Consider the following 27533-nt stretch of genomic DNA (forward strand, 5'->3'; position numbering starts at 1 on the left):
TTGTTACTATAGTGAAAAGTTTATTTGAACTGAATTTTTCTCTTTTTCGGACTGGTGGTTTTGGCATTGTAAATCTGCCTTCCAAATTCACCCACAAACACGTTTCTGTGGAAACAGAGCCACAAATAGAAGCAGTGGTTATTGATTTTCTTTTGGGGCTACCAACTGGTTTCTGCAAAACCCTGGTGAGCATAGGCCAATTTCCATGTGTATTTTACCCCCTCGCTCCCCCTACCCTTTCCATACCTTCATGGCTTTAAAATAATCCAGGCCTATCTATTATTTATCAAAAGGCTAGTGGATTGGCTGATAAAACAAAGAGACTCTGATCTCTTCTTGTTACTAGAGTCTCCTAGATGCTGCCTCTCCTATGGCCGGCCTCTTTCTGTTTCTGGGAACCCCACCCAGGCTCAGGCGGATACTCCACCTTTGGTCAAACCCTAGTACTGCATCTAAGATGCTCTTCCTCATGCTCCCCAGCCTTTCCAAACTTTGTTCAGTCCCTGTCCTTTCATCTAGGCCCTCCACCTGTTGTCGTGCCTCTCTGTTCTTGGGTCAGCTAACTCCTTCCTGTCTAATTGATCGTACTTAAGACATTTCTTCCTTTGAGAGGTTTTTCTTGACCCTTCCTTATACTAGGTTGGATGCGGCTGTTAAATATTTCTGTAGCACCTGTACTGGTACTTATATTGTATTTTAGAAGATCGTAGAAGGCTTAGGTTGAATAAAGAGAATGTTTGGCCTAGTGTACTCATTTTCTGTGGCTGTCTCTTTAAAAAAAAAACAACAACAACTACAGCTTTGTTTGTCAAACCAATACACAGAAAGGCATGCTTTCACAGTTCTGGAGCGCAGAATTTCAAAACCAATGTGTCTCTAGGGGAGTTTCTGTTCCTTGCCTCTTCCAGCTTCTGGTGGCTCTTCCCGGTCCTCGGCTTGTGGCTGCATCACTCCAGTCTCTGCCTCCCTGGCCATAGTGCTTTCTCCTGTTCTCTGTGGGCCTCTCCTGTGTTTCTCTTATTGGGATACTTGCTGGATTTAGGGACCACCTGGGTAATTTGGGCTCATCTCTTCATCTTGAGATCCTTGACTTAATTATATCTGCGAAGACCTTGTTTCCAAATAAGGTGATATTTACAGATCTGGGGATTAGGACACAAAAGACATACCTCTTTGGGAGCTATCCTTCAGCCTATGACATATCGTAACTGGAACCTAAACACTATAAGGATTAATAATGAAGAAAATAAGGAAACCGACTTACTGATAGAGAAATTGAAGCATATCCCCACTGGTTCTCTTCAGACCAGTGTCTCATCTTAGTGGACTGTGTCATCCTAATTCCCATGTCAGAGACTTCAATCCTGAAATTGTCTTCACTCGAGTCCCTTTTGCTGCCCTTGTCTTACCCATACTTTAAGGTTCAACTCAAGTTTAACTTCCTTTACAAAGCCCACTACAGTCTAATAGCAGTGATAATAAAAGCACCTGACATTTATCAAGAACCTACTACTTGCCAGGCCTGGTGCAGAGAACATTAATTTCCCTATTGATATCCCCACAGTTCTTCCTTCCTTTGACTTGCTATTACGTTTATATCTGTGCCACCATAAATATTATTTAATTACATACTGTCACATCTCCTAATTGTAGGCTATGCATGTAGCCTACATGTAAGTTTTTTATAATATATATTACTTATGTACTGTTTTACTGTTACCACTACTACTACGGCTAACATTCATTAGCGTACTTACTATGGGCTAAGAACTGAGCCAAGCAATTAATTTTTCTCTTTTAATCTTCAGAGCAATTCTGCAATGTGGGTACTTCCTTTATTCTCATTTTTCTGATGTAGAAAAGGAAGTTTACTGTTAATTACCCATGGTCTATCAGTGATAGAATCAGAATTTGAGCCAAAGCCATGTAACTTCAGAGACCACAAAAACTTATATATTATCTTATATATTTTCTACAATTTCACGTAAGGGTTGGCTTTGTCTTCTCAAGCATTTAGGGTACATTTGAAGCTTCTTAAGGCCATACTTCTGCTTTCTATAATCATCTGTTATGATGCTGAGTTCTTGGAATGAAAGTTTTGTCTTGTTTCTGAATGCACTAAATGTAGTGGATGATTTAAAAAGTTGTTTAGCCAAAAGCTGTTAAGTTTGGTCTGCTCTGTAGCAGACAGGTAATATCCCTAAACTCCTTTGTAATGTGGATGTAAAGTGGTTGAAAGGCTCAGCTCAGAATGAGGAAAAATGCTTCCTCATCTCACCATCTCCTCCCCCTTTTAAGTCTGTCCTCATCACAGGTAGGGAGTCAAGGAAATCAGCATAAATTATTTTCCTTCTTGATATTGTAAAGGTCATTAAATTAGGTAGCATTAATAGCATCAGTAGGAGGCTGAGAACCAAAGAGTACAGACTCTGAACCCTGTGACAAGCTCTCCAAGCTCTAAGTAGAGGAAGAGAATTGCTTGGTCAATCAAGAATTTCTAGGACTGCTTTATTTGCTATTCTTCAACAGCAAAACCTTTGTCCTTCCATAGACAGTGATCTGGTAAAATTTCCTTGCCATTAATTTCACTCATTAAAAGGAAGAGAAGACGATGAGATTTTAAACATTTTCTACCTCAAACCACATTCAGTTTGCTAGTTTACATCAGCTCAGCTGGAAAACAGCAGAATTATGAATTTTAATAGAACACGGTAAAGATCATTTAGTTTTCTCCAACTTTGCTTTTGGTTTAATTTGTTAATATTCAGTTAATTATTTAGGGAACAACATCTCTTGTTTCCTCTACAATAACATAATTTTTTTAAAGAAATAAATTCAAAATTTCCCTCTATCTCAATGAAATGATAATCATGTTTAAATATTACATTAAGAAGTATCAAAGTTTATGTTAAAATTACCAAACCAATTGGGCAAATAAAAAAGTGAATCTTTGTGCTCTAGAAATGTTTACTTCACCAAGTGGATTTTAGGAATAAAACTGTGACCTTTTTTTTTTTTTTTTAATGGCATTCACTCGGTTCTATGTGGTGATAAGAATGATAGTTAACCATTGTTTATAGGAGTGCACGAGGTGAAAACCTGGTCTTAGAATTTTTCATCTTTATCATATTTGATCTTCACAACAGCTTTATGAAGAGGCCACTATTTTGAACTGATAAGAAAATTAAAACAGAGAAATTATGTAATTTCCCCAGAATTATACAGTTAGTAAAGGATAGTCAGTGTTTGACTCTATGCAGAATATATGAATTGTGCTGCCAAGTACACTGCCCTCTCCAATAATAGCTGCTAATACTTTTTCCTTTATGAGTAAACATTTTATAAAACTGACAATTTGACAGTGCTGAACTTTATCTGAGCCCTTTGGTACCAAAAAACAATAATGGTTGGGAAATCCTCCCACCTTTTAAGGACCACCCTGCACCAGTCTGTTTTGAGATAAGACCCATTTCTGTCCTGTCTCAAGACTTCCATAAACTCCGGGATGACTTTCTTACTTGCCCCTAAAAAGCCCCAGGTCCCCTTCTGTTCTTTGAGACATTCCCTGTTAATGAACACTCTCCCTATTGCAATGGTTTAGATAAAATAATCTTCTTGGCCGGTGCATTTGTCTTTCACAGTTTGGTGCTGTAACTCAGATAGGGCCAGAGCTGGCTTTTGGGTCCCTGTTTACTTACCCAGGTAAAGAAACCTTTGTGCTCTGCTCTTGATGAGTGATTAGCGACCCAATGGTGAGTCGGACTCCTGGTCCTGAGCTATGGACTTGTGTCCATGAGTAGCAGGGTAAGGTACCAGCTTGATTTCTGGGGCCAGCTTCTTTGGGTTTTGTGGTCTTCTTTTGTTGGTCTCTGTAAAGGAATTGATCATTTATAGAGATCTTGTCTCTTTCATGTGAAAGACAACAGAGACTCTGTTAGTCTGTTCTGTTTGTCTATTTGAGCTCAAATTAATTAAGAACTTATGCCCACTGGGAAAGGAACAGCTCTTTAATGTGGATCAGTGAGTTTTATATTTCTGTGTTTATGTTTGACCTATGATGGAAATTTTAGTATTGAAACTATGTATTCTTTCTCTCTTTGGATATTTATATCCATCATTCAGAAAGACTTCTACCTCTTGTTATATAATGTAATATTTCCCTCTTTCAGATGGAATTACCAAATTTGATTATAAGATCTCTTTAAGGAGTTCTATTCTGTTGGGCTTAGAGGTAAATTATTGCATCTATAAATTGAATATTCCTAAAATTCCCAGAAATTAAGGAAATTGATTACTAAGACTCTCAATGTGCTGGATTTAAAAAATATCCTTACAGAAATCAAATCAAATATGTTTTATTATTTCAAGTTCCCATAATTTAGGCAAATCTTTGACAAATGACAGTTACATAATATTTTTAGTTTAATAAAAATAGCTATGTTTTCTCTGAGTTCAGTGTTAAGTGTAATAAACAGCAGGTACCATTCTCATTTTGTAGATGAGAATGTTAACATTTAGAAAACTTAATCTAGTTTATACATCTAGTAATGGATGGATATTTACTGATTTTAGAGGCTGTGCTTTTAACCTGTAATCTATGTATCACTGTAAACAAGTCAGATTATTCTTTGCATACATCACATTCAATTTAGGAAGGAATTACTCAATAATCTCCCCAAATGGAAGAGAGTATATTATACTTTTCTTTAAGCTTAAAACCAGAGCCAAAGTTCCTCACTTGATGGATGTACACTGCCTTAAAAACAGGAAAATTAATTATGTTATTAAATATGTTATTAGTGCAGGGACTCTGTTAAACTAAGTTTGTAGCATGTGACCAGACCACTAACTACATACACCTTAGTGGTGGCAGGAAACCTTATGAACTGGAGCTCTCGTGAAAGATTGTGCCCAATACTTTGAATCAGTCCTGGATGGAAGAAACTATTTCAGGTTATCACATATCAAGCCCACTTCTCTGTATGGTGATTTTAAATTTTGGTTATTATTTAATACTATTTTAATTGTTTGTGAAGTTTGGAATGTCACCTCTCCTAAGAATCCCTAATTCCCTTGCATTTTTCAGGAAGTCTCTTGCTGCAAACTCTGCAGCTTCCTCACTAAATATTTCTGCAACATATTCCCAGGCCAGAATGAACTTTGTAGCTCTAGTTTAGTCTCCTTTTTTATTTTTATTTTTTTCTTCTGTGTGAACCTGAGCAAATAAAACACTAAGCAATCATGTTATTTTGAAGAGTGGCCCTTATGTTTTTAGCAATGTAGTATTCTAAAATAATCGCTAAAATAATTCTAGCAAAAAATGACTCTCTTGGTGCTTTAACTAACATAGAAGAATATGCACGTGTAAAGCTATTTTAAGATGAAAGCAATGGTTCGATATTGTCTTAAAAATAACTTTAGGGGCGTCTGGGTGGCTCAGTCGTTGGGCGTCTGCCTTCGGCTCAGGTCATGATCTCAGGTTCCTGGGATCGAGCCCCGCATCGGGCTCCCTGCTCAGCGGGAAGCCTGCTTCTCCCTCTCCCCCTCCCCCTGCTTGTGTTCTTTCTCTCGCTATGTCTCTCTCTGTCAAATAAATAAATAAAATCTTTAAAAAAGAAGAAAAAAAAAATAACTTTAATTTGGATCTAGTCAATTCTATGGCACTCTTATTCAAATTATCTGCCTTTAAGTATAGAAGATTTAGTACACTTAGTAAAATTTTAAAAAACACCATAATATCTTAAAGAAATCTGCTGTTGTTTAAAAAACTGCATGAACAATTCCCATCTGCAAATGGTTATTTATTACTTAGTTATTTTTAGATTTTTTTTTTTTTTTTGGATGCATCACTCACAGTAGCCTCTGGGTGCATTTGCAGAGTTTAATAATTAGCTTCCCATTATAGTTTACACACAACATGGAAGACAACATAAACACAGAATGCATTCACATACGTCAGCACATATGCATACGCAAGTAAGCAGGTGAGTGAGGATACCTTTAATCCAGACTTTATCAGACAATGAAATTATTTAATAATTCCTTAAAAGCCAAGAATCTTAAATACTTGACAGTAATCAAGGAGCTACTTCTTTGTTCAGGGATTATGGTTTGTTTGTGGGCTGTGCCTTGTGCATATAAGCTTTTCACAAGGTTGAGGAATGTTTATTCTCTGAAAATGAAATTATTCGCTCTGAAATACAGGAAAAAAAACATAAAATACTGCAAAATGTCAGCATAATACTGTCTACTAGAGTTGCAACTCAATTGTAAAATAGTTGACATAACCTTTAATGTGGAATGTGTAAGCATTTTAAATATGCTAGATATGATGCCAGGAAGGTCCTCTAAAAGTAATAGTACCAAAGATTTCCCAAGATTTTAAAAATGATCTGGAACGTTGCTGTTAGAATGAGTATGCTGGATTTGTGTTGGCCCCTCTTCAGAAAATTTCATCCCACCCACAAACTCAGATGAATGAGTCTTTGGGACATAGGTGACTTGACCAGTTAAGCTGGTAACTTGTGACTTGAGCAGCCTGGTTCAAAAAGATGAGCTAAATCAATCAGATTCCTCCTTTTAGCAATTTTAAAAGTAAGCACGTGAAGGACCTTTAACTTGAAAGACCCTATTACAATGCGGCCACATGCATGGAGACATTGTGGGAAAGCAAAGGCTCATTGCTCAGAAAAAAGAGGGAGGTGAGGAGATTGCATATACATACATATATATGTATATATACCTAACTAATAGTTTTTTTCTTTTTTTTTTTAATCTTGGTTCTTCAGTTCTTTTCTGGACTCCTGTAATAATGGCATATCTTTACCATAGCCCACTGTTATATATAAGCTAGTTTGAGCTGCTTTTTCTTCCTTGCTACCAAAGAACCTGTGATGAAACAGAAGTTGTAACTGAGGACATCACATCCTGCCTTTTGGAGAATGAACAGTAATGCCAGACCCAGGAGAGGAATCTGGGAACTACATTTACAAATCAGGACACCTGGGGATAGCAATCCTCATTGCCTTTTATGTAAATGTGAGCAGTATTCAGATTGTAGATCTGTGAGCACGTGCCTCTGCCCAGGGCTATCTTCTTCACCCCTAGGGAAATAACACCCCCCCCCGCCCCTCCCCCATCCATTCTAGGCACTTAGAGGAGCGGCTGAACCTAGGATTGGGGACCCAGGGAAGGAAGGTGGCAGAGGCATTTCTGGTATCCCAACTTGGGATGATTAGGTAGTGGTGTGTAGAATTAAATCGTAACAGGACTCTTGCGCATTAGATCTTGTCTGTTCACTAGGATCATTTTGGGAAAGCCTTTGCTATCTAACTACCACTGTCCCAAATTCTCAACTTTCATACCACATCTGCTCATACCCTAGCTGATAGTTTTTCTTTTCTCTGCCCCAGCTCTCCACATGGCAAGCTTTCTTGTCTTTATGTTTATCACTACTGCTTAGTGCTCACAATAATGCCTGAGACAAAGGAGATGCTCAATAAAATTTTGGTGCATGAACGAACAAGAAATACAGTTAACAATATTCTGAATATTAAAGCTAATATTATCCACAGCCATTTTACAAGAAAAAATGCCAAAAATTCCACATCAGTTTAGGGTGAGTTTTAGATTATAAAAGCCTAATAATATTTTACTATCATGTTAACAACTGGCAGCCTGATTGCAAACTTTTCTATTTCTTGAAGGAGAATCTGTAAGAACCATTCCCAGCCAACATGTTGCTGAGTTTCATGTACCTCAGCCAAGTTTGCTAGTAAAGATAGTTTAAATATTGGTTATCTAGCCTTGAAAGTGTCTTAGGCAGCTCAGGCTGCTATAACAAAATACCATAAATTGAGTGGCTTAAACAATAGGAATTTATTTTCTCATAGCTCTGGACGCTGGAGAGTCAAAGATGAAGGGGCTGGCAAAGTAGGTTTCATCCTGAGGTCTCTTTTCAGTTGTCTGTAGCTGCCATCTTGCTTTGTGTGGGGGAGAGAAATCTCTCTCTCTCTGGTGTCTCTTGGGTACCAATCCCCTCATGACCCTCATGACCCTCATGATGCTCATCTCCCACCCTCATGACTTCATCTAACTAATTACCTCCCAAAGGCTCCATCTCCAAATACCATTACATTGGAGGTTAGGGCTTCAACATATGACTTTGTGGGGACACAGCATTCAGTTCATAACATATGGTTATTATTTTAAAGCAATACTATCCTCTGTCTATGCAGTAGTTTTACTGCATATGATGTGGGAAAGAGGTTATTAGGGTTCGAAGCCGACGGCCAAGAAAGAATTCTTGAGACTCTTCGGTGCAAAATGCTGGTTTATTAAAAAGCACAGGAATAGGACCGGTGGGCAGAAAGAGCTGCTGCATCAGGGTTGTGAGGGGTGATTCTTTATACACTGTGGAGTTGGGGGAGGTAAGGAAAAAGGGAGGTTTCAAAAGAACTTTCATATGCTAAGGAGGACCTACAAGATACCAGAGGCCTTGCCATTGTCAGGTTCCCCTCTAGCAAGGCATTAACATTAAGATAGTTGGGAGATTCCTGGAAGAATGTCACACGTGGGGGGGGGAGGGGGGCTCAGGGTGGTGTCAGCTTACGCTTTGTCTTCAGCCAGCCTTCTGCCCCCTCATCACATACATTTCCTGTATGAGCCACACTCCTGACCTTGTGACCCAGGACTGATGGTATAGTTCCCATTTTTACACATAAGGAAATCGATATTCACAAAGGTTAGGTATCTTTCTGGAGGTTCTGCAGCCAGCAGATTGGAGAGACAATCCTATAACCCAGTGTCTAATCCCTGCTTCAGCCCTTTAAGCAATCCAAGAGTAATTGCTTTAGTCAAATGTTTATTTTTTTTCCCCAAGAGCTGTTGTAAATCATTAGAATTTCACTGTAAATATTATTATAAATTTACCTTCAAGTTCAAACCTATATATGAATTTGGAAAAGTACTCTTTCTAAAAAGCATCTAAAGGAAACTTAAGTTTTTGCAGTCTTCTGTGACCTATGATCTCTGTGCTTATTCAGAATAAGAGCTGGTTTGTGAGGTTGACTGAGAAATAAATTAGAGGTGCTTCTAGCTTATATAAAACCTGATACGTGATGCCCTGTTCTCAGCAGCTGCTGATGAGAAACCGTAAGTTAGCATCCTATGACACTCATACTCTCAGTCTTGTTTTGGCTTTTTATTCTAAAATGTATCAGTTGGCTAATCCCCAGAATTGTGTTTTTATCTTCAGCCAGGAGTGGAGAAAATAGAGCAAAGAGCAGAAAATTTGAGGTATATTTGTAAACCGATCTGTACTCAATAGAAATTCCTACATAAGAACATCCCTCCTAAAACTATGGCCCTTGTTTGGGGAAGCATGTGCTAGACAGGGGCTTTCTAACAGTCAACCAAATCAGAAGGAGAAGTAGTCAGGGCTCCAATGGGTGATGCGATCTTGGAGGAAGTGTGTAAACATTCTTATGCTGCAGAACAGAGGCCTATTACAGGCTTTGGTGATGCCTGTCCTAGGGAGTAAATGGTGTAGATCAAAATCAGAATGGGGGAGGAGGGGAAGGAGTCAACTTTTATGATAACAGAATCTAGCCTGCCCTATGGTTATTGACTAAATTTAAAGGGGCTTTCAGAGAGTTTGGAACACAGTTTTGGCAGAAAGTATGCCATGACCTCTTATTTTTATGAAAAGGCCCATATTTAGGTATGTGGAAAAGTTCCTTGACATAAACTATTAGGAGTTAGTACAGAAGGCATGGTGCTGGTAGTGTCTGTGGGAAGTGAAATACCATTTTATACCTAAACCTTGCTTGATTCACCTCTCCCCAAGTTTGCTCCTGATTGATTATGCCAAGACAAGGTTGTGGGTGATTTTTATTTGCACCTCGGTTCATTTTCAGTGAGCCTCCACAATTGCCCTATTTTCCAATTATATATAAGGAGAGCAGAGCAAAGAGCTAAAGGATGACTCTACTTTACCTTGGTGGAGCAGATCTGACAGAATGGATCTCAAGAGCAATGTCACCCCACGTCAGTGTATTACTGTTCAAGGTGGGGTGCTTTGCAAATTGTGAGTTACCTCAATTAAAGAAGGACATTTTTGATTGATTTGCATTTAGAAAACTAAATCAGAGATGATTTAAGGTTATGCCAACTCAATTTCACTCACTTGTCCTGTGAGATGCATTCATAGATGGAGAGAAAGGACTACTCCTGTAGCCAGGAAGCCCGGAAGTGCCTGCAGCTCAGTCTAGTAGATGCCTCTGCTGCTGTTCAGGTTCGCCCAGGGAAGTGTGCTGTGCACGTGAACTCCGTCTGTCCTGTGTGTAGAGATGGAAGAAGGGTTGTCAGTGCTTTTATGCAGGGCTTTGTCACATCCCCAAGTTCAAACCCTTGAGCATGGCACATCCATGTCCACCCTTTCTTCCCTTTCCTAAGCCATATCGGATCCTCTGCTTACCTTTGCTTATCCTCACAGGTGCCATTCTTGTTCAGTTAGCCTTTGCCAGGGGGCTCCTTCTGCCACATGGACTTTCCTTTCTAGCCTCACTTATGTAAGGTTTCTCTCTGCCCATTGTGTGACTTCTACCAGATCCCTACCACCTAAGTATATTGACTCATCTCATACCCTCTAGACCGCCGCAGGCAGGCAGTGTTGTCTTATTGCCCAATGTGCCTGGCACAGTGTTGTGATCAGAAAGTCAGGAAGAAAATGGTCAGTCTTCCTCTGCAGGAGTGATGTTTCCTCACTACAAAAAGAAAAAAAGGAAATATGTTTTCCTTATGTCTTAATACCTGATCAGTACTGATACACCTAAGATGGAATGGGGAATAGTAATGGACAGTCATTGAAAAATCCATGTACAGGGAAAAACTGGCTGAGCGATCGGCATTTCATAAGGAATTATGGATGGCTCAGAATATCGGCATCCATATAATCTGGGAATGAGAGGCATGGTATCAAGTTCCCCAGGACTTTCTTATTTTCACATCCTTCAGAACTTTAAAAGTCAGATAGTTGAGAGGCTGGGACTAAGCAGGTAAAAAAAACCCATCTTCTTTTTTTTTTTTTTTTCTCCCAACACATGCACTGAACTTTCTTGGCAAATGGAAGCAAGCCTCTTCCATTATTCATTCATTTTATTACATTCTTATCCAGTGCCTACTCTGGGTCAGGTATTGTGCTGGTTGCTTGGGATACAGTGCCTATTTTCAGGGAGGTGTTGCAGCCTTCTTAGAGAGAGAGAAGTAAATAGAACACTGCAATTCACAGGGGACTATAGTCCCCAAAGAGAACAAAAACATTTATAATGGACTTAGTTTGTATCCCTCGGGGTCTCCTATCTGCTTTGTACAAAGGAGGATCTACTGCCCTTTGCCCTTTTCTATATAAACAAAGACTTCATGGTGTGGTCTGGAACATTTGTACCACCACTGAGAGAATTCAAAGCCAGGGAGAAATTATTTGTGGTAATAGGTGTATTTGGAGGTGAGGAGCTTAAGGAATGTTGACTAGTTGATTACTAAGAAAGGCAAGAAAATAATTTGTTTTTCTCCAAAGAAAATAGAGTTTGGGGACTGAGACGAGGTAGATTTTTGTTGGTCACAAGCAAAGAATCTTTCTGCAAATGTTCATGTGAATTTCTAGGAATCTTTAAGAGAATTTCAGGGAGTGAAATGGAATGTTTCTTGTTTGCTTTATAAAGAAACTATTTAAAAGGGCGAAGAGGTGTGTGTGTGTCTGTGTGTGATATGGGGGGGATGCGGAGAAGGCTGGGGGAGCAGACTGTTCTTCCCAGTTGGACCCCACCTATCTTTCAGGTTCCAGTTACTCTTGGTCCACCCCGATGCCACAGGCCTGCATAAACTTTATTCTCGCCATTGTTCAGCCACATCTCCCCTTTCCTTGTCAATCCTTGCTTGCTTCCCCCAAATTAGATGCTACTCCATTCTTTGCATCCCTGGAACCACTCTCATACCTTCCTCATAGCACATACCCCCTTGTTTCATAATCTATGTATCCATAACAGCCACTCATTTGTGAGGACAAAAGGGCATAGAGCACATGGCATCACCACTAGCATGGGGTCCATCTTCCTTGCAGTCAGATGTTACAGGCCCAGTTCTGCTACATAGTTAGCTATGTAACTGTTAGGCACGTTTGTTAACCATGGTAAGCCTCAATTCCTTCTCTGTAAATTGTAAATATAATAGTACCAGCCACATAAATTGTTTACTTATGCAGATAAAATTAGACAATAGCACAGACCCAGGGGCTAGGTGGGCACTCAGTGAGTGTTACTTGCCTCCATCAAGTCCTCAGTAAGTCCTCCTTGTATGACCTGAAGGACTATCGTGGCGAGAGTGGTTTTTCCTCAGCTGCATTCTTGCCGTGGTCCTTCAGTAATTCAGATTCCTGATACCTAGGAAGTACAAGTATTTATAAAGTCCTCAGGTATTTTTAAACTTTAAAATTCTCTGCACCATGAAAGGAACAAACAATAAATGGTACATGGAGGCATAATTCATGAAGTCTTAACATGATCCAATGAAAATGTCCAAGATTCAATATAACTGTCATCTTTTGTACTTCATTCAATATCAGTTTTCATCTCTCTGAAAGCTTTCCACAGTTGCTCCGGAGAGATCTCACAAATTGTTTTTGGGAAGGTAGTCCCAAGATCTTGTGCTCTCAGCCCTGCTTTCTACCATCCCAGGAAACATGGTTCTGGGAAGACAACAATAAACTAAAATGTCTGCTTTTGGTACGTATGAAACTGCACACTGTCTACATCACACGATGGAGGTACAGAGAGAGGGTTTTAGGCTGGCGCATGGGATCATTTTTACTTTTGAAGAAATCTGCCTTCCTTATTTGCTGCCATGAACTATAATATGGGGAATGAATTGAGGCAAAGAGCCCCTCTTGACCCAGTGTGGAGGAACTCAATTCCTCCTCCCCGCGGTTGAGCTCAGAAGATCACAGGTAAATTTATTCAGGACAAAAATTCAAGCTGCACTAGCTAGAAGTTAGGAAAACCAGGTCCCACCTCAGCTAGCTTCCTTTTTTTCCCTTTCCTTTCCCTTTCCTTTCTTTCTTTCTACTTTCCACTGATTACAATGTGAATGTTTTAGTTATTTTAAAAGTTTTTTTTTTTTTTTTTAAATCAAACAACAACGAAAAGAAGTCCTCCAGGTGTCCTTCGCTGAGCCAGCAGCAGTTAGGTGAGAGCAGGGCATATCTATAATTCAGCTCGGGAATATTTCTCTTAATAATTAATCGAGCGCCACAAAAGGAGGAGGCCCAACAGGGCCATCGAACAAAGCTGCCAGCTGAGGCCGACAGTGCCCGCCTCAGCTCCAACTGACCCGCCCAAGGTCGGATTTACTCCAGCAGTCCCGGTGCGCGTCGCCACTGCTTGCTTGGTCCATCAGAGGGAGCTGGAAGAGGTGCCTGGAGCCCGGGTCGTTACCTGGCCTTGTGTGTGTGCGCGCGTGTGTGGAAAAACTCGCACTTCCCACCGCTAACCTTTCTTTGAGTGGATGTGTGGGAATTGCAATTTTACGTCCATGTCTATGGGCATTTCATACGCCTTCCACCTAATAAGCAACGTGGAAGTCCATCCCGGGGTGTGGACGCCGCTCCGGGTGCACTCGCCTGCCCCGCGGGGTACTATGGGTTTTGCTTGCTTGTTTTTGCTGTTCAATGAGGGTGGGTGGTGTTAGAGATCCGACCACTATGATAAAGACCTCCCTGGATCCAAACCCCTAGCGAGTTGTGTTCTTTCTGCAGCAACAGGTTCGCGGAGGGCTCCTTCACCCCTTCTAAAATCCTCCGCCCCCGGGCGGGACTTGTAACCTGCTCAGAGCCCTGCGACTCTCTCCCCCCTTGGACTTGTGCCTCCCGTGCGCAAACCTTAACCTGGGCCTGATTCCAATTTCTGCAGCCCACCCCTCAGCCGAGTCGAGTACACTTTTAAAGTCGGCCTCCTCTGCGCCCAGAGGCCCGACCCCCGAGCGGAGGCTGACAAATTGTACAAAGGAGGCGGAGACCAAGGGGAATCGGCACGTTCGTAGGCTACTGGGGGGCTCCCAGTTAGCGGCCTCGCCAGAGATGCATCCAGGCTCCCAACCCCACAAACCCGTTATGCGGGGCTTTGCGTGCTTGTGTGTGTGTGTGTGTGTGTGTGTGTGTGCGCGCGCGCGCGCGCTGAGCTCTAGAGAAAGCGGGTCAGGGAGAGGAGAAGACGCGCAGAAGCACCCTGTTGGCGAGACTGGACCTCCCGTCGAGGTCTTCCCTCCCAACCTCTCGGGCTCCCGCTCTGCCGCGGGGACCCCCATTTCAGCTCCAACGGGGACGCCTCTTCCTCCAGGATTAGGGCTTCGCCTCTGGGAGCGACGGCCAGAGGCTCCCGGAATCGCTCCCTGTTGCTTCCCAGCGTCGGGGGGTCGGCCGCGGGGTGGGCAGTGGCGGCGTCGTGACTGTGCCCGCCCCGCGGGGCGGGGAGGTGCCCCAGGCTACAGCCGGAACGCCACACCCTCGGCACGGCCCTGGCCCCGCCCCCGGCCGGCGCGCGTTCCCGGCCAGGGGAGGCGTGTGCTGCTTCTGCAGCCAGCGAGAGAGGGAGAGGGATGGATATTGGAGGAGGAATTCGGGCTTAACAAGTGATCGCTGCTGTCTAGGATTTTGTTTCTTTTTCTGGGGAACCTTGACTTCCTTTTCCGATCGAGCCCTCCTGTGCTGAACTCCAGAGGAACCAGAAGTCTTGGGGTCTTCCCCGAGGTAGCCCTGATCCCCACCCCGGGCTCCAGCAGCGAGGACTCCGTGCCCCCCCCGCCCCCCCCCCCCCCCCGGCCAGGCAACAGAACTTGTTTCGTGGATATTTTGGAGCTTCCACCTGCCACACCGGAGTGATTCCTTCTACCCCCAAGAACATTCTTCCCCTCCTCCAGCTGTTGCAGCTTGAGGGGGAAAGACAAACCAAGCGGGGGATTTTCTTTATTTTTCACTCCGCCTGGGAACGGTAAGTATGATACCTCTCTTATCTTTCCTCCACTCTCCTCTTTTGGTTGTTAAGAAACAGTGGACATTTGAGGGATAAATAATATCGGGAATGTGACAGAAGGGCATGAATGGAAGGCGGTTAAAAATAACCAGGAGGTGGAAGGAGGGAGGTGCAGATGCTGCGCGGCGCTCTGGGGGGCCAACAGTTGTTATTTTCCTAACCCCAGGGATGGGGTGCGTGCGCCCTGCTTAATGTGCCCGAGCGGGAACCTAGGTCTGGAGGGGAGGGTGCGATTAAAGATGTCGTTTCCCAACGAGGTGGGGTTTAGATTTAACATCGCTTTGCCTCATCCCAGACTCACCGGTTCCGTTCCTTTGGGAACAGCTGGCGAACGGGTTTGAATTGCTGCCTCTCCCAGCATTTGGATTTGCGTGCATTTTCCGAGCATTTCAGCAGCACATAGGGACGGTGTAAATGGCGTGCGTTGAAGTGTATATTTCTCACCGTGTTGGCTTTTTGATTTTCTCAATCTCTCTCTCTCTCTCTCTCTGATAGGTCCAGGTACCATCCTAAGACAGTTGCAGAAATTAGCACTGGGGGATGAAAACAGCCTTGTTGTTGGGGGTAGGGGAGAAGAGGAGGAGGGGAGGAATGCTTGGCTGTTGTTTGGGGGCACAGGGATTCAGGTAATAGGTAGTCTGCAAAATCCTATTAGTTTAATGGTGTTAAAGAGGAAGGGAAATTTCTATGCAAAGGTCTCCCCCATCAAGGCTCCTGGGAGTAGGCTTGAATAGATTCTCCTAAGCATGAATACCTAGGGAAGGAAGAGAGATTTTTAAACCAGTCTTGCTGTGTGGAAGGTTTTCCCTTTTCTTTCCTTTTTTCTTATTCTTTTCCTTCTTCTCCCCCCTGCTCCCTCCACCACCTTCTCCTCTTCCTCTTCTTCTACTTCATCATCATCATCATCATCTTCTTCTTCTTCTTGGTTAGGGATAGTGAGGTAACTGGTAGCCAATTAAAAGGAAGGTAATTTGCTTTTTGTAAAGTGGGGGAGGGAGAGAAACAAAAATGACTAAACCCAAATAAATAAATAAATAAATAATTGGTGTAGAGCAAAATGAGGGCAGGTCTAGATCTCCTGCAGAGCTGGCGGTGAATTAGAAGACCTGTTAATTCATGACATTCTGGGAGCAGTTAGTTGGGAGAGGGGTGTGCATAGTATACAAATATACAGGCACTTTGGTTCTACTGGGGTTTTATTTAAATAGTGTATTCTAACGGCTTTGAGGGAGTTGGGGAAGAAACTGAGCAAACTCTCAGGCTCTTTGGCCTGTGAAAGTCTTTAAACGATGGTGGTGGCCTGACCTTCCAGAATAAATGTAACCCGAGGGTGGTTTGGTAAATAGAGACTTGGAGACCTCCTGAGGGTAAACATTTCAGAGTCTTTGCTGTTGTTAGGAGCCAGGCAAAGGAAGGGGCTTGTCATTTGAGATACCTTCAGAGGTGTATTTTGTATCCAAATCAAGCTCATCTCTTGCCCTAGGAGAATGTGTGATAATGACTGGGAAGCCCTCTGTTTGCCACTTCCCTGCTTTGTCACTTCATAAAACTTGGGTGGGTTTAGGCTTCTAGGCTGACAGGATTCAGCAAGGAGCAGCAGGTGGTCAAGGGCTGAATCCCGTTAATGGCTCCAGAAAGCCATTTCTCTTGTGCTCCCCAAGTGCTTCCAGTAATAGAAACTGGTAGATGCCCTGAATTCTGACTGTCATTATCCTCCCCAATTCTCTGGGCCACTCTGCATTCTTGGAAGTCCTGTTGGACAGAGTGAATGCAAAAGCATAGGAGACAGAAGATTAGGGCAGTTTTTACAGGTCCTGGCTGAGGAGATAAATTAGTTGGATCTAGAGAGAGCCAACTAAGAAGAAAGGCCAGGAATAACAAGTGACAGTAGAGACAGATCGGGGCTGCAAGGAAGATGTGATCAGCAAGTGACAGATTGGAAATAAAAGTGGGCAGAGAGAGGCAAGGGAGGCGGGGGGGGGGGTTGGGAGATTGGAAATAATGGATTAAGTTATGGGGGGGAAAGTATGATAAGCTGAAAATAAAATCCACACAAACTGGGATTTAAAACATAAGGAAAGAGTCCCTTGAGAGGAGTGTAGGAGGAGGCATTGAGGGGAACATGGAGGAACTGCAAGGAGAAAAGAGGATTATCAGAGAAGTGGAAACTGGGATTAGCTCCTAGGCTGTAGGTGGTAGGGAGTGTTCTGGAGTCTGGGAAACAGAGAAACAACAGGGACATGCTTCAGGGAGTCAGGAAGTGCCAACTTAATACAGGCCATTGGTGAGTCTCAAAGTGTCCTGGATGTCCTCACATTCTGTCCTCCCTGTAATTGAGACTGTGGTTTAAGGACATATACATTTGGGCGTGAGTAGATTGACAATAAAAACTTAGGTTATGGTCATATTATTCGGAACTGCTAGCATTTATTGACATTCATTATGTCTGTGCTGTTCTATCAACATTCACTGTCTCATTCAACTTCACTAAGCAGGATGGAGGGGGTTGTATGTAGATGAGGTGATTGAAGCTTATTGAAGTGGTAGAGCCTGGATTAAAGAAAACTGGTTTTTCCAACTGCTCTAATCCTGAATCAAGCCAGAGAGGGGTGGAAAGGCACTAAATTCAGAAATATTTGATGAGTGGAAATTTAAAAAAATGCCTTGAGATCAATGAATGATGGAAGCAGCTGTAAAGTGAAAGCATTATTATTGTGGAATGAAGAAAGTGACACCGAGAATTAAGACCTGGCATGAGTGAAAGGGAGAGCCAAAGGAGAAGACATGTGGGTCGAGAGTGGAGAGAGGAAAATAATTGAGTTGCCGTGAAAATAGACTGAGCTCAAATAATAACCAAAGAAGAAGGACAGAAGGATGGTTTAGTGAGGAGGAGATTTAACAACCTGCCCCACACTCCTTGGAAATTTTGTGGTCACTTGGTGCTTTATGTGGTTTGCTTGAGGACAGGAGAAAGAAGGTGTATGGGAAGGAAACACTGTTTGCTCTTTATGATTTGATTCTTTTTATTTTTCTCCATGCTTGTTTCCCTTCCTTTTTTAGGTGAAGTGCTTCTTCTGCATGATTTTAGCTGAAGGATGCTCTGCATTTCCTTGATTTCTATGGAGACCTCAGAGCTGGGTGTGCCCCCGCTGACACCTCATCTTGTACCTTCTCTACCTCCCAAGGTCTTTGCCTCTGTCCATAGCTTGGCATTGCCCCTGGGTCCAGGAAGCCTGTGATGAACTGGAAGGGAGCACCTGGAGAATCATCCTGATAGGCTTTGAGCAGCCATGGCTGGACGTACTTCAAGCCACGTGTTAACATGGGTCAAGCCGTCCCTAGAAGGCAAGTGCTAAGACTAAAGGCTTGTTTGCATTTTATTTAAATTTGATGGACTGAGCTTTGGACAATTTCCATGGCAGAACAATATATTCCATTTTCTAGGCACAACTGCTGGCTGTCAGATACTTGCCGGCTTTGAAATCTTGTGGCATCATCACCAACCACATCCTAGACGTATTTCCAAATTTGAACAGCCACCCAAAAACAGGTGTTTGGGAGACCCCACCATTTTTTGACTTGGGCTTGAGAGTGCTAGGTTGTTTATCTAGACCAGCCAAGCTCTGGAGAGCAATGTTGAATCCCTGGGAACAGAGAGCATGGGGCGTACTGATTTAAAAACAGAAAATGCAAAGTTGGACTGAAAATATCCTTAGTCTTCCAAGCAATCTGCTTAAGGGTTCCAAACTTACCTTAATTTGGTGAGAAAAGAAGCTGCCCTAGTTTTCTTTCTTCTTCTTCTACAACTGGAACCAGCCATTTCCTGAAACCACCACCATGGAGGTTGCAATGGTGAGTGCGGAGAGCTCAGGGTGCAACAGTCACATGCCTTATGGTTATGCAGCCCAGGCCCGGGCCCGGGAGCGGGAGAGGCTTGCTCACTCGAGGGCAGCTGCGGCCGCCGCCGTGGCAGCCGCCACAGCGGCTGTGGAAGGCAGCGCGGGGTCCGGAGGGGGCTCCCACCACCACCACCAGGCGCGTGGGGCCTGCACCTCCCATGACCCTCAGGGTGGCCGGGGGAGTCGGAGGAGGAGGCGCCAGCCGCCTGAGAAGAAGAAAGCCCACCACCGTCAGAGCAGCTTTCCTCATTGCTCCGACCTGATGCCCAGTGGCTCTGAGGAGAAGATCCTGAGGGAGCTGAGTGAGGAAGAGGAGGAGGAGGAGGAGGACGAGGAGGAGGACGAGGAGGGCAGGTTTTACTATAGTGAAGATGACCACGGTGATGAATGTTCCTACACGGACCTGCTGCCTCAGGATGATGGGGGCGGCGGTGGCTACAGCTCCGTCCGCTACAGCGACTGCTGTGAACGTGTGGTGATAAATGTGTCTGGCCTGCGCTTTGAGACCCAGATGAAGACTCTGGCGCAGTTTCCAGAGACTTTGTTGGGAGACCCCGAGAAGAGGACTCAGTACTTTGACCCTTTGCGTAATGAGTATTTTTTTGACAGGAACAGGCCTAGCTTTGATGCCATCTTATATTATTACCAATCAGGAGGCCGCCTCAAGAGGCCAGTCAATGTCCCCTTTGATATCTTCACCGAGGAGGTGAAGTTCTATCAATTGGGAGAGGAGGCCCTGCTCAAGTTTCGGGAGGACGAGGGCTTTGTGAGAGAGGAGGAGGACAGGGCCTTGCCAGAGAATGAATTTAAAAAGCAGATTTGGCTTCTCTTTGAGTATCCGGAGAGCTCCAGTCCAGCAAGGGGCATAGCCATCGTTTCCGTCCTGGTCATCTTAATCTCCATTGTCATTTTCTGCCTGGAAACTTTACCTGAGTTTAGGGACGACAGGGATCTCATCATGGCACTGAGCGCAGGCGCACACACTGGGTTGTTGAATGACACTTCAGCTCCCCACCTAGAGAACTCAGGGCACACCATATTCAACGACCCCTTCTTCATCGTGGAGACAGTCTGTATTGTTTGGTTTTCCTTTGAGTTTGTGGTTCGCTGCTTTGCTTGTCCCAGCCAAGCACTCTTCTTCAAAAACATCATGAACATCATTGACATTGTCTCCATTTTGCCTTACTTCATCACACTGGGCACTGATCTGGCCCAGCAACAGGGGGGTGGCAATGGACAGCAGCAGCAGGCCATGTCCTTTGCCATCCTCAGGATCATCCGTCTGGTCCGGGTATTCCGGATCTTCAAACTCTCCAGGCACTCCAAGGGCCTGCAGATCCTGGGCCACACCCTCAGAGCCAGCATGCGGGAACTGGGCCTTCTGATCTTCTTCCTCTTCATTGGGGTCATCCTGTTTTCCAGCGCCGTCTATTTTGCAGAGGCAGATGAACCTACTACCCATTTCCAAAGCATCCCAGATGCGTTTTGGTGGGCTGTGGTGACCATGACAACTGTGGGCTATGGGGACATGAAGCCCATCACTGTGGGGGGCAAGATCGTGGGGTCCTTGTGTGCCATTGCAGGTGTGTTAACCATTGCTTTGCCAGTGCCAGTGATTGTCTCTAACTTTAACTATTTCTACCACAGAGAGACTGAAAATGAGGAACAGACACAGCTGACACAGAATGCAGTCAGTTGCCCATACCTCCCTTCTAATTTGCTGAAGAAATTTCGGAGCTCTACTTCTTCTTCCCTGGGGGACAAGTCAGAGTATCTAGAGATGGAAGAAGGAGTTAAGGAATCTCTCTGTGCAAAGGAGGAGAAGTGTCAGGGAAAGGGGGACGACAGTGAGACAGATAAAAACAACTGTTCTAATGCGAAGGCTGTGGAGACCGATGTGTGAATCTTGTTCTCCACCCGCCACTGGCCCCCCCCCTCACCAACCCCAGTATCTCCAAATATATTTATGCATAGAGAGTGCAGTTATGAAAATGAAATATGCAAACGAACCTAATGCATATAGTAGTACGCCATTTAATGGTCATACGTGGCATAATTGTTACTAAACTTGTATTACATATCAAATAAATGATACATCTTGGGGAAGAGGGAGGCTAAAATAGGAGCAAATCTATCTTTATATTTTTTATTAGAATGCAAGAATTTTGCACATTAACTGGAGATGTTAAAAGTAAAGATGATTCCATGGAGAGAATGTATATGTGTGTATTTGTGTGTGTGTGTGTGTGTGTGTGTGTGTGTGTGTATGTGTATATGTAAGTAAATTGTCAACATTGTTCATAATTGTGCAGTGATGGGAAAAGTTGGCATTTTGAAGTATTTACTATGTAAGAACTAATGAATTCGAGCACTCATTTGTTTTTTAAAAATTGTAAGAATTACTGTGTAGGAAAAAAAAGAAAGTGAATTATTTAATAGAATATAGGTCACAATTTTATCTTAGATTTAATTAAAGTTTATTTTTAACTGGAAATTAACTTTTAAAAAGGCTTCAGGGGCCTTTAGAAATTGATTATATTTTATTATTAATTTTGGGAAGGTATGACAGCAAATGCCTAACAATATGGAAGAAGTAAAATTGGAGAAAATGTAACAAGTTTTGTTCACAGATAACAGGACTGGAATTTTTTTTTTTTCCTTTTGCACTATTTTATATGCTGGAGATTGAGAGAGACTTCCTACTGTGAATGTTTCCTAATGTAACAGTTCAATGACAATCATTGGAAGAATGATTTCTTAGTCTTATTTTATAGTTCTTTTCTTTGTGTGAGACTAATGGCCACACAGATAACAGCACATGATTCCCTTTTTCTAAAATCTAAATAACTGATCTGCAAAGGGAGTATGAAGTAAAATTTAGCAACTGAATCTTTTGAAATTGGACTGTTACAATGATGCTTCTGAAACCATACTATTTTAATTATTCTTCTGCCTTTTAAATCCAGAATAATTTAACCAAAGTTAATGCATGCACTGAAAGAATTCTTGAAGAAATAAGATGCCCAGCAGCTACAGTGATTATGGCTTAAGAGCTTTCTATTAAATGTGCAACATAAATGCTAGATTTATTAAGTTTATTTCTTTGTGCAGCTACATGAAGGCACAGTGTGGGGATTCACCTCAGAATTTAGCACTCTATTTGCTAAAACTGGTAAAAGGAAGAATTGTGTCAAAACATTTGGTTTCGATATCACCATCAATATCATTTTTGTTAAAGGATCTTATGACACATGTAACTGTGTTTAATTCATGCAAGGTGTTCTAGAATGTGAGGTAACAGCTGGTGATCAGACCTGCACTATTAAGTCATAATGAGATATAGATTAGCAAATTTAGAGTCCATAAGAGGCCTTATTCTCCAGTGTTTCTTCAACATCTATTTTTTATAAAATGGTTGTCCTGAGGTTTGGGAAAAATATACTATGTAGCACATAATGAACTCTGACAACTGTGAATTAAAAAAAAAAAAAAGATCTAGAATAGCTTTTCTCAAGCTTTTAAGTCCCAGGCCATCATTTGATAATAGCATAATTCTTTAATGATATTTGAAATTCCAAGTAAATCTAATGTTAGGTTTAAAAGGAAAGTTACACCCTTCTCCCACCCCCTCCCCACCACTTATAGAAAAACACCTCTCAAGAATACCATTTGGAGAATGGAAAGCAGCAAGCAGGGGAATTAATTGAATGCTCTGACCAAAGATCTCTAGTGGACAATAATAGAGAGTGACAAAACAAGCAAATGCGATCTTGTAATAAGACCTCAAAGATGGCATTTTAATATATTTTGGATATGGTGCAAAAATGTAATAAGCATTAGACTAGGAGTAAGGCTATCTGGGCTGGTCACTATTCATTTGAAAAAGTCACCATTAATCTCTGCACCCCAATTTTCTCATTAGTGAAAAAGAGGGCACATAAAGCTTTTGTTACATCACAGAGTTGTTATGGAAAGCAAACGAGAACATGTGAAAACTCTGAAATGCCAAGTTCCATATAAATGCCTGATGTTATGTCTAAATTGCTTAATCTTCCTCTGGGAGGAAGAGATTTAGAACCCATGAGTTACATCTGCTTTATTAGGATATTGTGAAAATCGTGGGTAATTTCTTTAATTTTGAGCTCCTTACAAGAAGTGGATATGCAGATGCAAGATAGCCTATCATTGAATAATTACTGCAGTTTCTTCATTTGGGAGAAAGATCCCAGGCGCGTCATGGTGTAAAAGGTTGACTCTGTGAATGAGGTACCATGTGTCTTTTGCTGTACCCAACTAGGTCAGATTATATCTTAAAATAGTTTAAATGCTCTCCAGCATTGGATGTTTATTGAACATTCTATAATAGCAATAGCGATGATTTGGCTATGTTTGGAAGGGAAAAAGTATTATATTTATACAACATCTCCTTTTTAAATCTGAAAGTTATAAATTTAGCTGAGATGTATTAGATTTGATAATTCTGTGAATTCAAGAAATACAGTCATTTTGAGATCCTTTGGTTTTCCTTTATCCTTGCATAGCTTTCTGAAGAGTAAAATGGTCAAGAAGTGACTGCATGGGCTTCTGAACCAAATATTATTAGGTTATCACTAAATGTATGTATGTTTGTATTTTCTTTCAAGATGCCTTTATTTTAGGATGTCTGGGTCTTGATTCCACACTAAGAAGAAAGCATTTAAGCCCTCAGGATTTGTATAGGGCACTTTTATATGGAGCACTTCTCTTGTAGGGAATGTGTGAAGGTAGAGAATGTGTGAAGTGCCGCTGTGGATGTATAACATTTTTCTAAGTCAAAGCCAGGCAAAGTGCTTTAGTACCATTTGTAAAATTTTATACTGAGAAATATGCTTCCAGAGGCTAATTGTAACTGATTTGGGGAACTATCTTCTCAGAGACCACCATACACATTTAGCTGTAAGATAAAAAAGAAGTGGCCCCATTTATAGATTTGAATTTCGGGGATCTGGGATCCTATAGTTGCTTTTCAGATGATTCTGTTACCAAAAGTACCATATTTGAAGGTCATCCTAATCAGAGTCTTTTCCAGGGTGGATACGTTGTTCTCTCTTTGCAAGTGTTTGAAAAGGAAACCTAACAGTCGTGGAGAAGAGAGGAGGACTAACTATTCCTTTGAATTTCTGTGAGAGAGCTAGTGGGTGCCAGAGGAATGATAGCTGGTCTAGGAGTGGAGAGCTGGCTTGTTGACATTGGCACATCATTTCATCTTCTTGATTCTCAGTTTTGTTTTTTTTTAAGTGTAAAATCGGGCTGTTGAGCTACATTATCACTTGATTCCTTCCAGCATGAAAATTCTCTGACGTTGAAGGAAGTATTAGACTAGCTTGATATTTTCTAGGTATTCAAGTCATACCAGCCATGATTTTATAGTTAAGTAGCAAGAGCAGAAGAGTTTTAAAATTTCACCGTTGGGTTAAATGCAAGAACCAGGAGTTTGAGATTGAGTTTTTAGAGTGTAAGCAGAATGGATAGGGTGTTTTTTGAAGCTCTTTATTCTAACAACTAAAGGGAAGGGATTCCCTTAATAAAAAAAAAAAAAATAACTCAGTCTCCAGTTAAATACATATGGTGAAAGTTGGTAAGTAAACATTTTGATTTCTTGCTTTGTTATAGTACAGTCTTGTCAGTAAACAGAGTGTTCCGACCTGTGCTGGGGAATTCATTTTATGCTTAAACGCATGAAGTATTTCACAAGTGCTACTGCTTTCCTTGTCAAATTTGTTTTAAACAGGATCGCTGAAGCTTTGTGAAAATCTTTTCATTAAGCATGTGCTGAAAGAGAATCCACTATATGAATAAGACATTTCTATGGAAAGTACTCTGATACATATATATCTATATATCCATTTTTTTTAGAAAGTCAACGTGAACCAGCAGAGTTATTTTTGATTGCATTAGAATCATAAACCGTAGTATCCCCACAGCCCAAAAGACACAGAAATGGTGTTCTCCATTGTTGATTTTGAGGATTGTGATGCGTCTTCAGCCATAACATTGCGGCTATTCCTAGGTCAAGTGGGAAATACACCTAGGTTCAGTTGACATTTTTCACTGAACATGTGATGTGCTCATGTGCACGATGCAGACTGTAACATCCCTCTTTATATGTTTTTTTTTTTTTTATTGATACAGTATAGAATGATTACGGGTTGTCATTCAGTGACAAAGGGGCCTGTTCCAGGAAAACTTCCTGACCCAAAAGTCATTCTGAATTCTGCAAAGGACATTTGGTGTGGACAAAAGGTACTTCTCAGTTTTCCTGCCTGCAAAGAAGTTTGACTCAAAGCACAGGTTCTTCCAAGCCAATGTAACCGATACAGGTTAGAAGACAATCCTACTTTCTAGTATGGAGATCAGTATTCCTATTTGAAAGAAAGTTGATGGAGTGGTTTGTGTTCATGATTGAAGGAAGCAGAGCTATTTTTGCAGTAAATGGGGATGTGTACTTCTGAAATGTAAATTAAGATTAGGACTGTGATATGAGTTTTATTTCTGACTTGGTTCTCTGTTTCCATAGCAGTCCCAATTTCTTACAGTATCTTCATAAAAAAGTATGCTAATACATATCAGACCATATGGCCCAATCTGAGGTACAGAAAATATGGTTACTTTATTTATGGATAAATAAATTAATCCCAGGGTATGAGTTGCTTTGAAAAACATAGCACATATTTAATGAGCTATGGCTCTAAGTGAGACTCTAACATATCCCCGTTCAGTCCTGTCGGTAATACTAAGTGGTATCAGAATAGATGTATCAGGCAGATAATGTGCTAAATAGGATGTCTTACTATTGTCTAGGAAAGGATGTTCCCACATTCACTGGTCATGGTGTTGCTGACCTGCAGTTAAGTTTTTTGACTTATTTGCCATGATTGGTGTGAGATGGAGGAGAAGGAGAATTTGTATCCAGAGTACAAGGAACTAAATGATTTTGATCGGTGATCCACAAATAGTCCACTTTTGCTTCCTGACTTGCAAATTATCTGTTGTATAGATTTTCCACAACTAGTTTCTCATCCGAGCTGGCTTTACTCAGGCTCAAAACCATTGTCTCCCTTTCAACAGCCAGGCGAGAAAAATGCAAAGTTGTAAACAGAAAACAACATAGTACAAAGAAACAACAAATACACTGAAACTAGAAGGCCAAGCAAAACCTATTTGGAAAGCCAAGTCTGTTCAAATCAATGTGTCATGTACATCAGGACGAAGTAGGAAGGATTTAGGAATAACCTTTGGCACATCTCATCATCAGCATAGTTAACCAGGAGGTGACTATTGTGGTGAATGCCATAAAGAAGACATAAGTTACTGAAAGATTATACAAGTTAACATTTTCTGTGAAAATGATAGAAATGCCAACTTACCTTAGAAGTGGTCTTAATAGTAATTATTAGGAATAAGTAGTAAATCTGGAAAATATGCTGCTTTTTTCCAGTTATTGGCATTATGTACATTGGATTAATTTTTCATGATTCTGTAGATTTTTCATGATTCCTAGCATATTTTTAAAGCCACAGAGCATGAAGGCATTTCAGTATGAAACGAATTTCAGCATGAAGCTACTGGGTATTGAAGGATCAGTCACCTCCTAAATCAGTTAAATAAATAGCTCCTGTGGATATTGACTAAAGTTGTACCAATGCTGAGCCAAATAATTATATGTGTTTCAAAATAATTAGATTAATATGTTTATATATATCATACATTTAATATTCTGCCTTTATTCTGGCCAAAGATATATAAGCAAAATGAATTATCTGAGGCATTGAAAGAGACTTCTTGAAATTAAGTAAAAGTGTATAATTCTTGTGTGTTTGGGGAAATAGTGAGACCTAAGGATTGCAAAACCTTTCTTTACACTCTAGGCTGGATTTTTGTGCCATATAACCAACCATAGTGGTATTAAAGCTAAGCTCTGAGACATTGCATGGGATAGGATATATGGGCTTTCATTCCCAGGAAGGATTCATTTTTATGTTTTATGAAACATTGCAAAATTTTCATCTTATTTTTCATGGTCATTATTCCCATTATATAGAGGATGCATATAGCATGGAAACTAGACTATATAGCCCTGTAGATCTATTTTGTGCTCTCTAGCAATCAATTTACCCCATAGATCTACTTTGTGCTCTCTAGAAATCAGTTTACTTGAAGCCACTATTGTTCTGCATTTTTGTTGCAGTTATTGTTTGATGTGACTTCCTTAATTCTCTTAAGTTCAATTACAGTATTAAAGTCTCAGGTTGTTTTTGTTTTGGGCAAATGTTTCAGTGTATCTCAGCCTCTGAGGGTGCTCACATACAAAACTGTAAAATAATTAGAAAACCTTCATATCTCTTGGAGACCAGGGCTATTTTATCTGAACTCTTTCAATGATAGGGCCACATTAGTTAACACAGAGGATGTATGTTATTCTATTTATAAACTTAATTCACTCATACCTGAATAGATTGATGATTCCCCTAGAGAACACTAATGTGTTGATAGCACCTGAACGAGTCTTTTT

General features: G+C 41.5%; 1 protein-coding gene and 1 long non-coding RNA gene across 2 annotated transcripts; one reads left to right on the top strand and one right to left on the bottom strand.

The window, feature by feature from the left end:
* Nucleotides 1-3728: 3728 nt before the first annotated feature.
* Nucleotides 3729-10758, bottom strand: LOC118539720 (uncharacterized). The gene is made up of 3 exons (XR_004919298.2): nucleotides 10646-10758; nucleotides 10187-10337; nucleotides 3729-3869 (listed from the first exon to the last, which is right to left on the bottom strand). It is a non-coding gene; the product is annotated as an uncharacterized LOC118539720 (long non-coding RNA).
* Nucleotides 10759-14891: 4133 nt separating this feature from the next.
* On the top strand, nucleotides 14892-22445 carry KCNA4 (potassium voltage-gated channel subfamily A member 4). Its single transcript, XM_036098490.2, has 2 exons — nucleotides 14892-15041; nucleotides 18144-22445. Exon 2 carries the CDS (start codon nucleotides 18921-18923, stop codon nucleotides 20883-20885), a length of 1965 nt encoding a protein of 654 aa, XP_035954383.1. The 5' UTR covers nucleotides 14892-15041; nucleotides 18144-18920; the 3' UTR covers nucleotides 20886-22445.
* The last annotated feature ends 5088 nt before the right edge of the window (nucleotides 22446-27533 follow it).

The sequence above is a fragment of the Halichoerus grypus genome, chromosome 11 (genome assembly GCF_964656455.1).
Source record: "Halichoerus grypus chromosome 11, mHalGry1.hap1.1, whole genome shotgun sequence".
NCBI lineage: Eukaryota > Metazoa > Chordata > Mammalia > Carnivora > Phocidae > Halichoerus > Halichoerus grypus.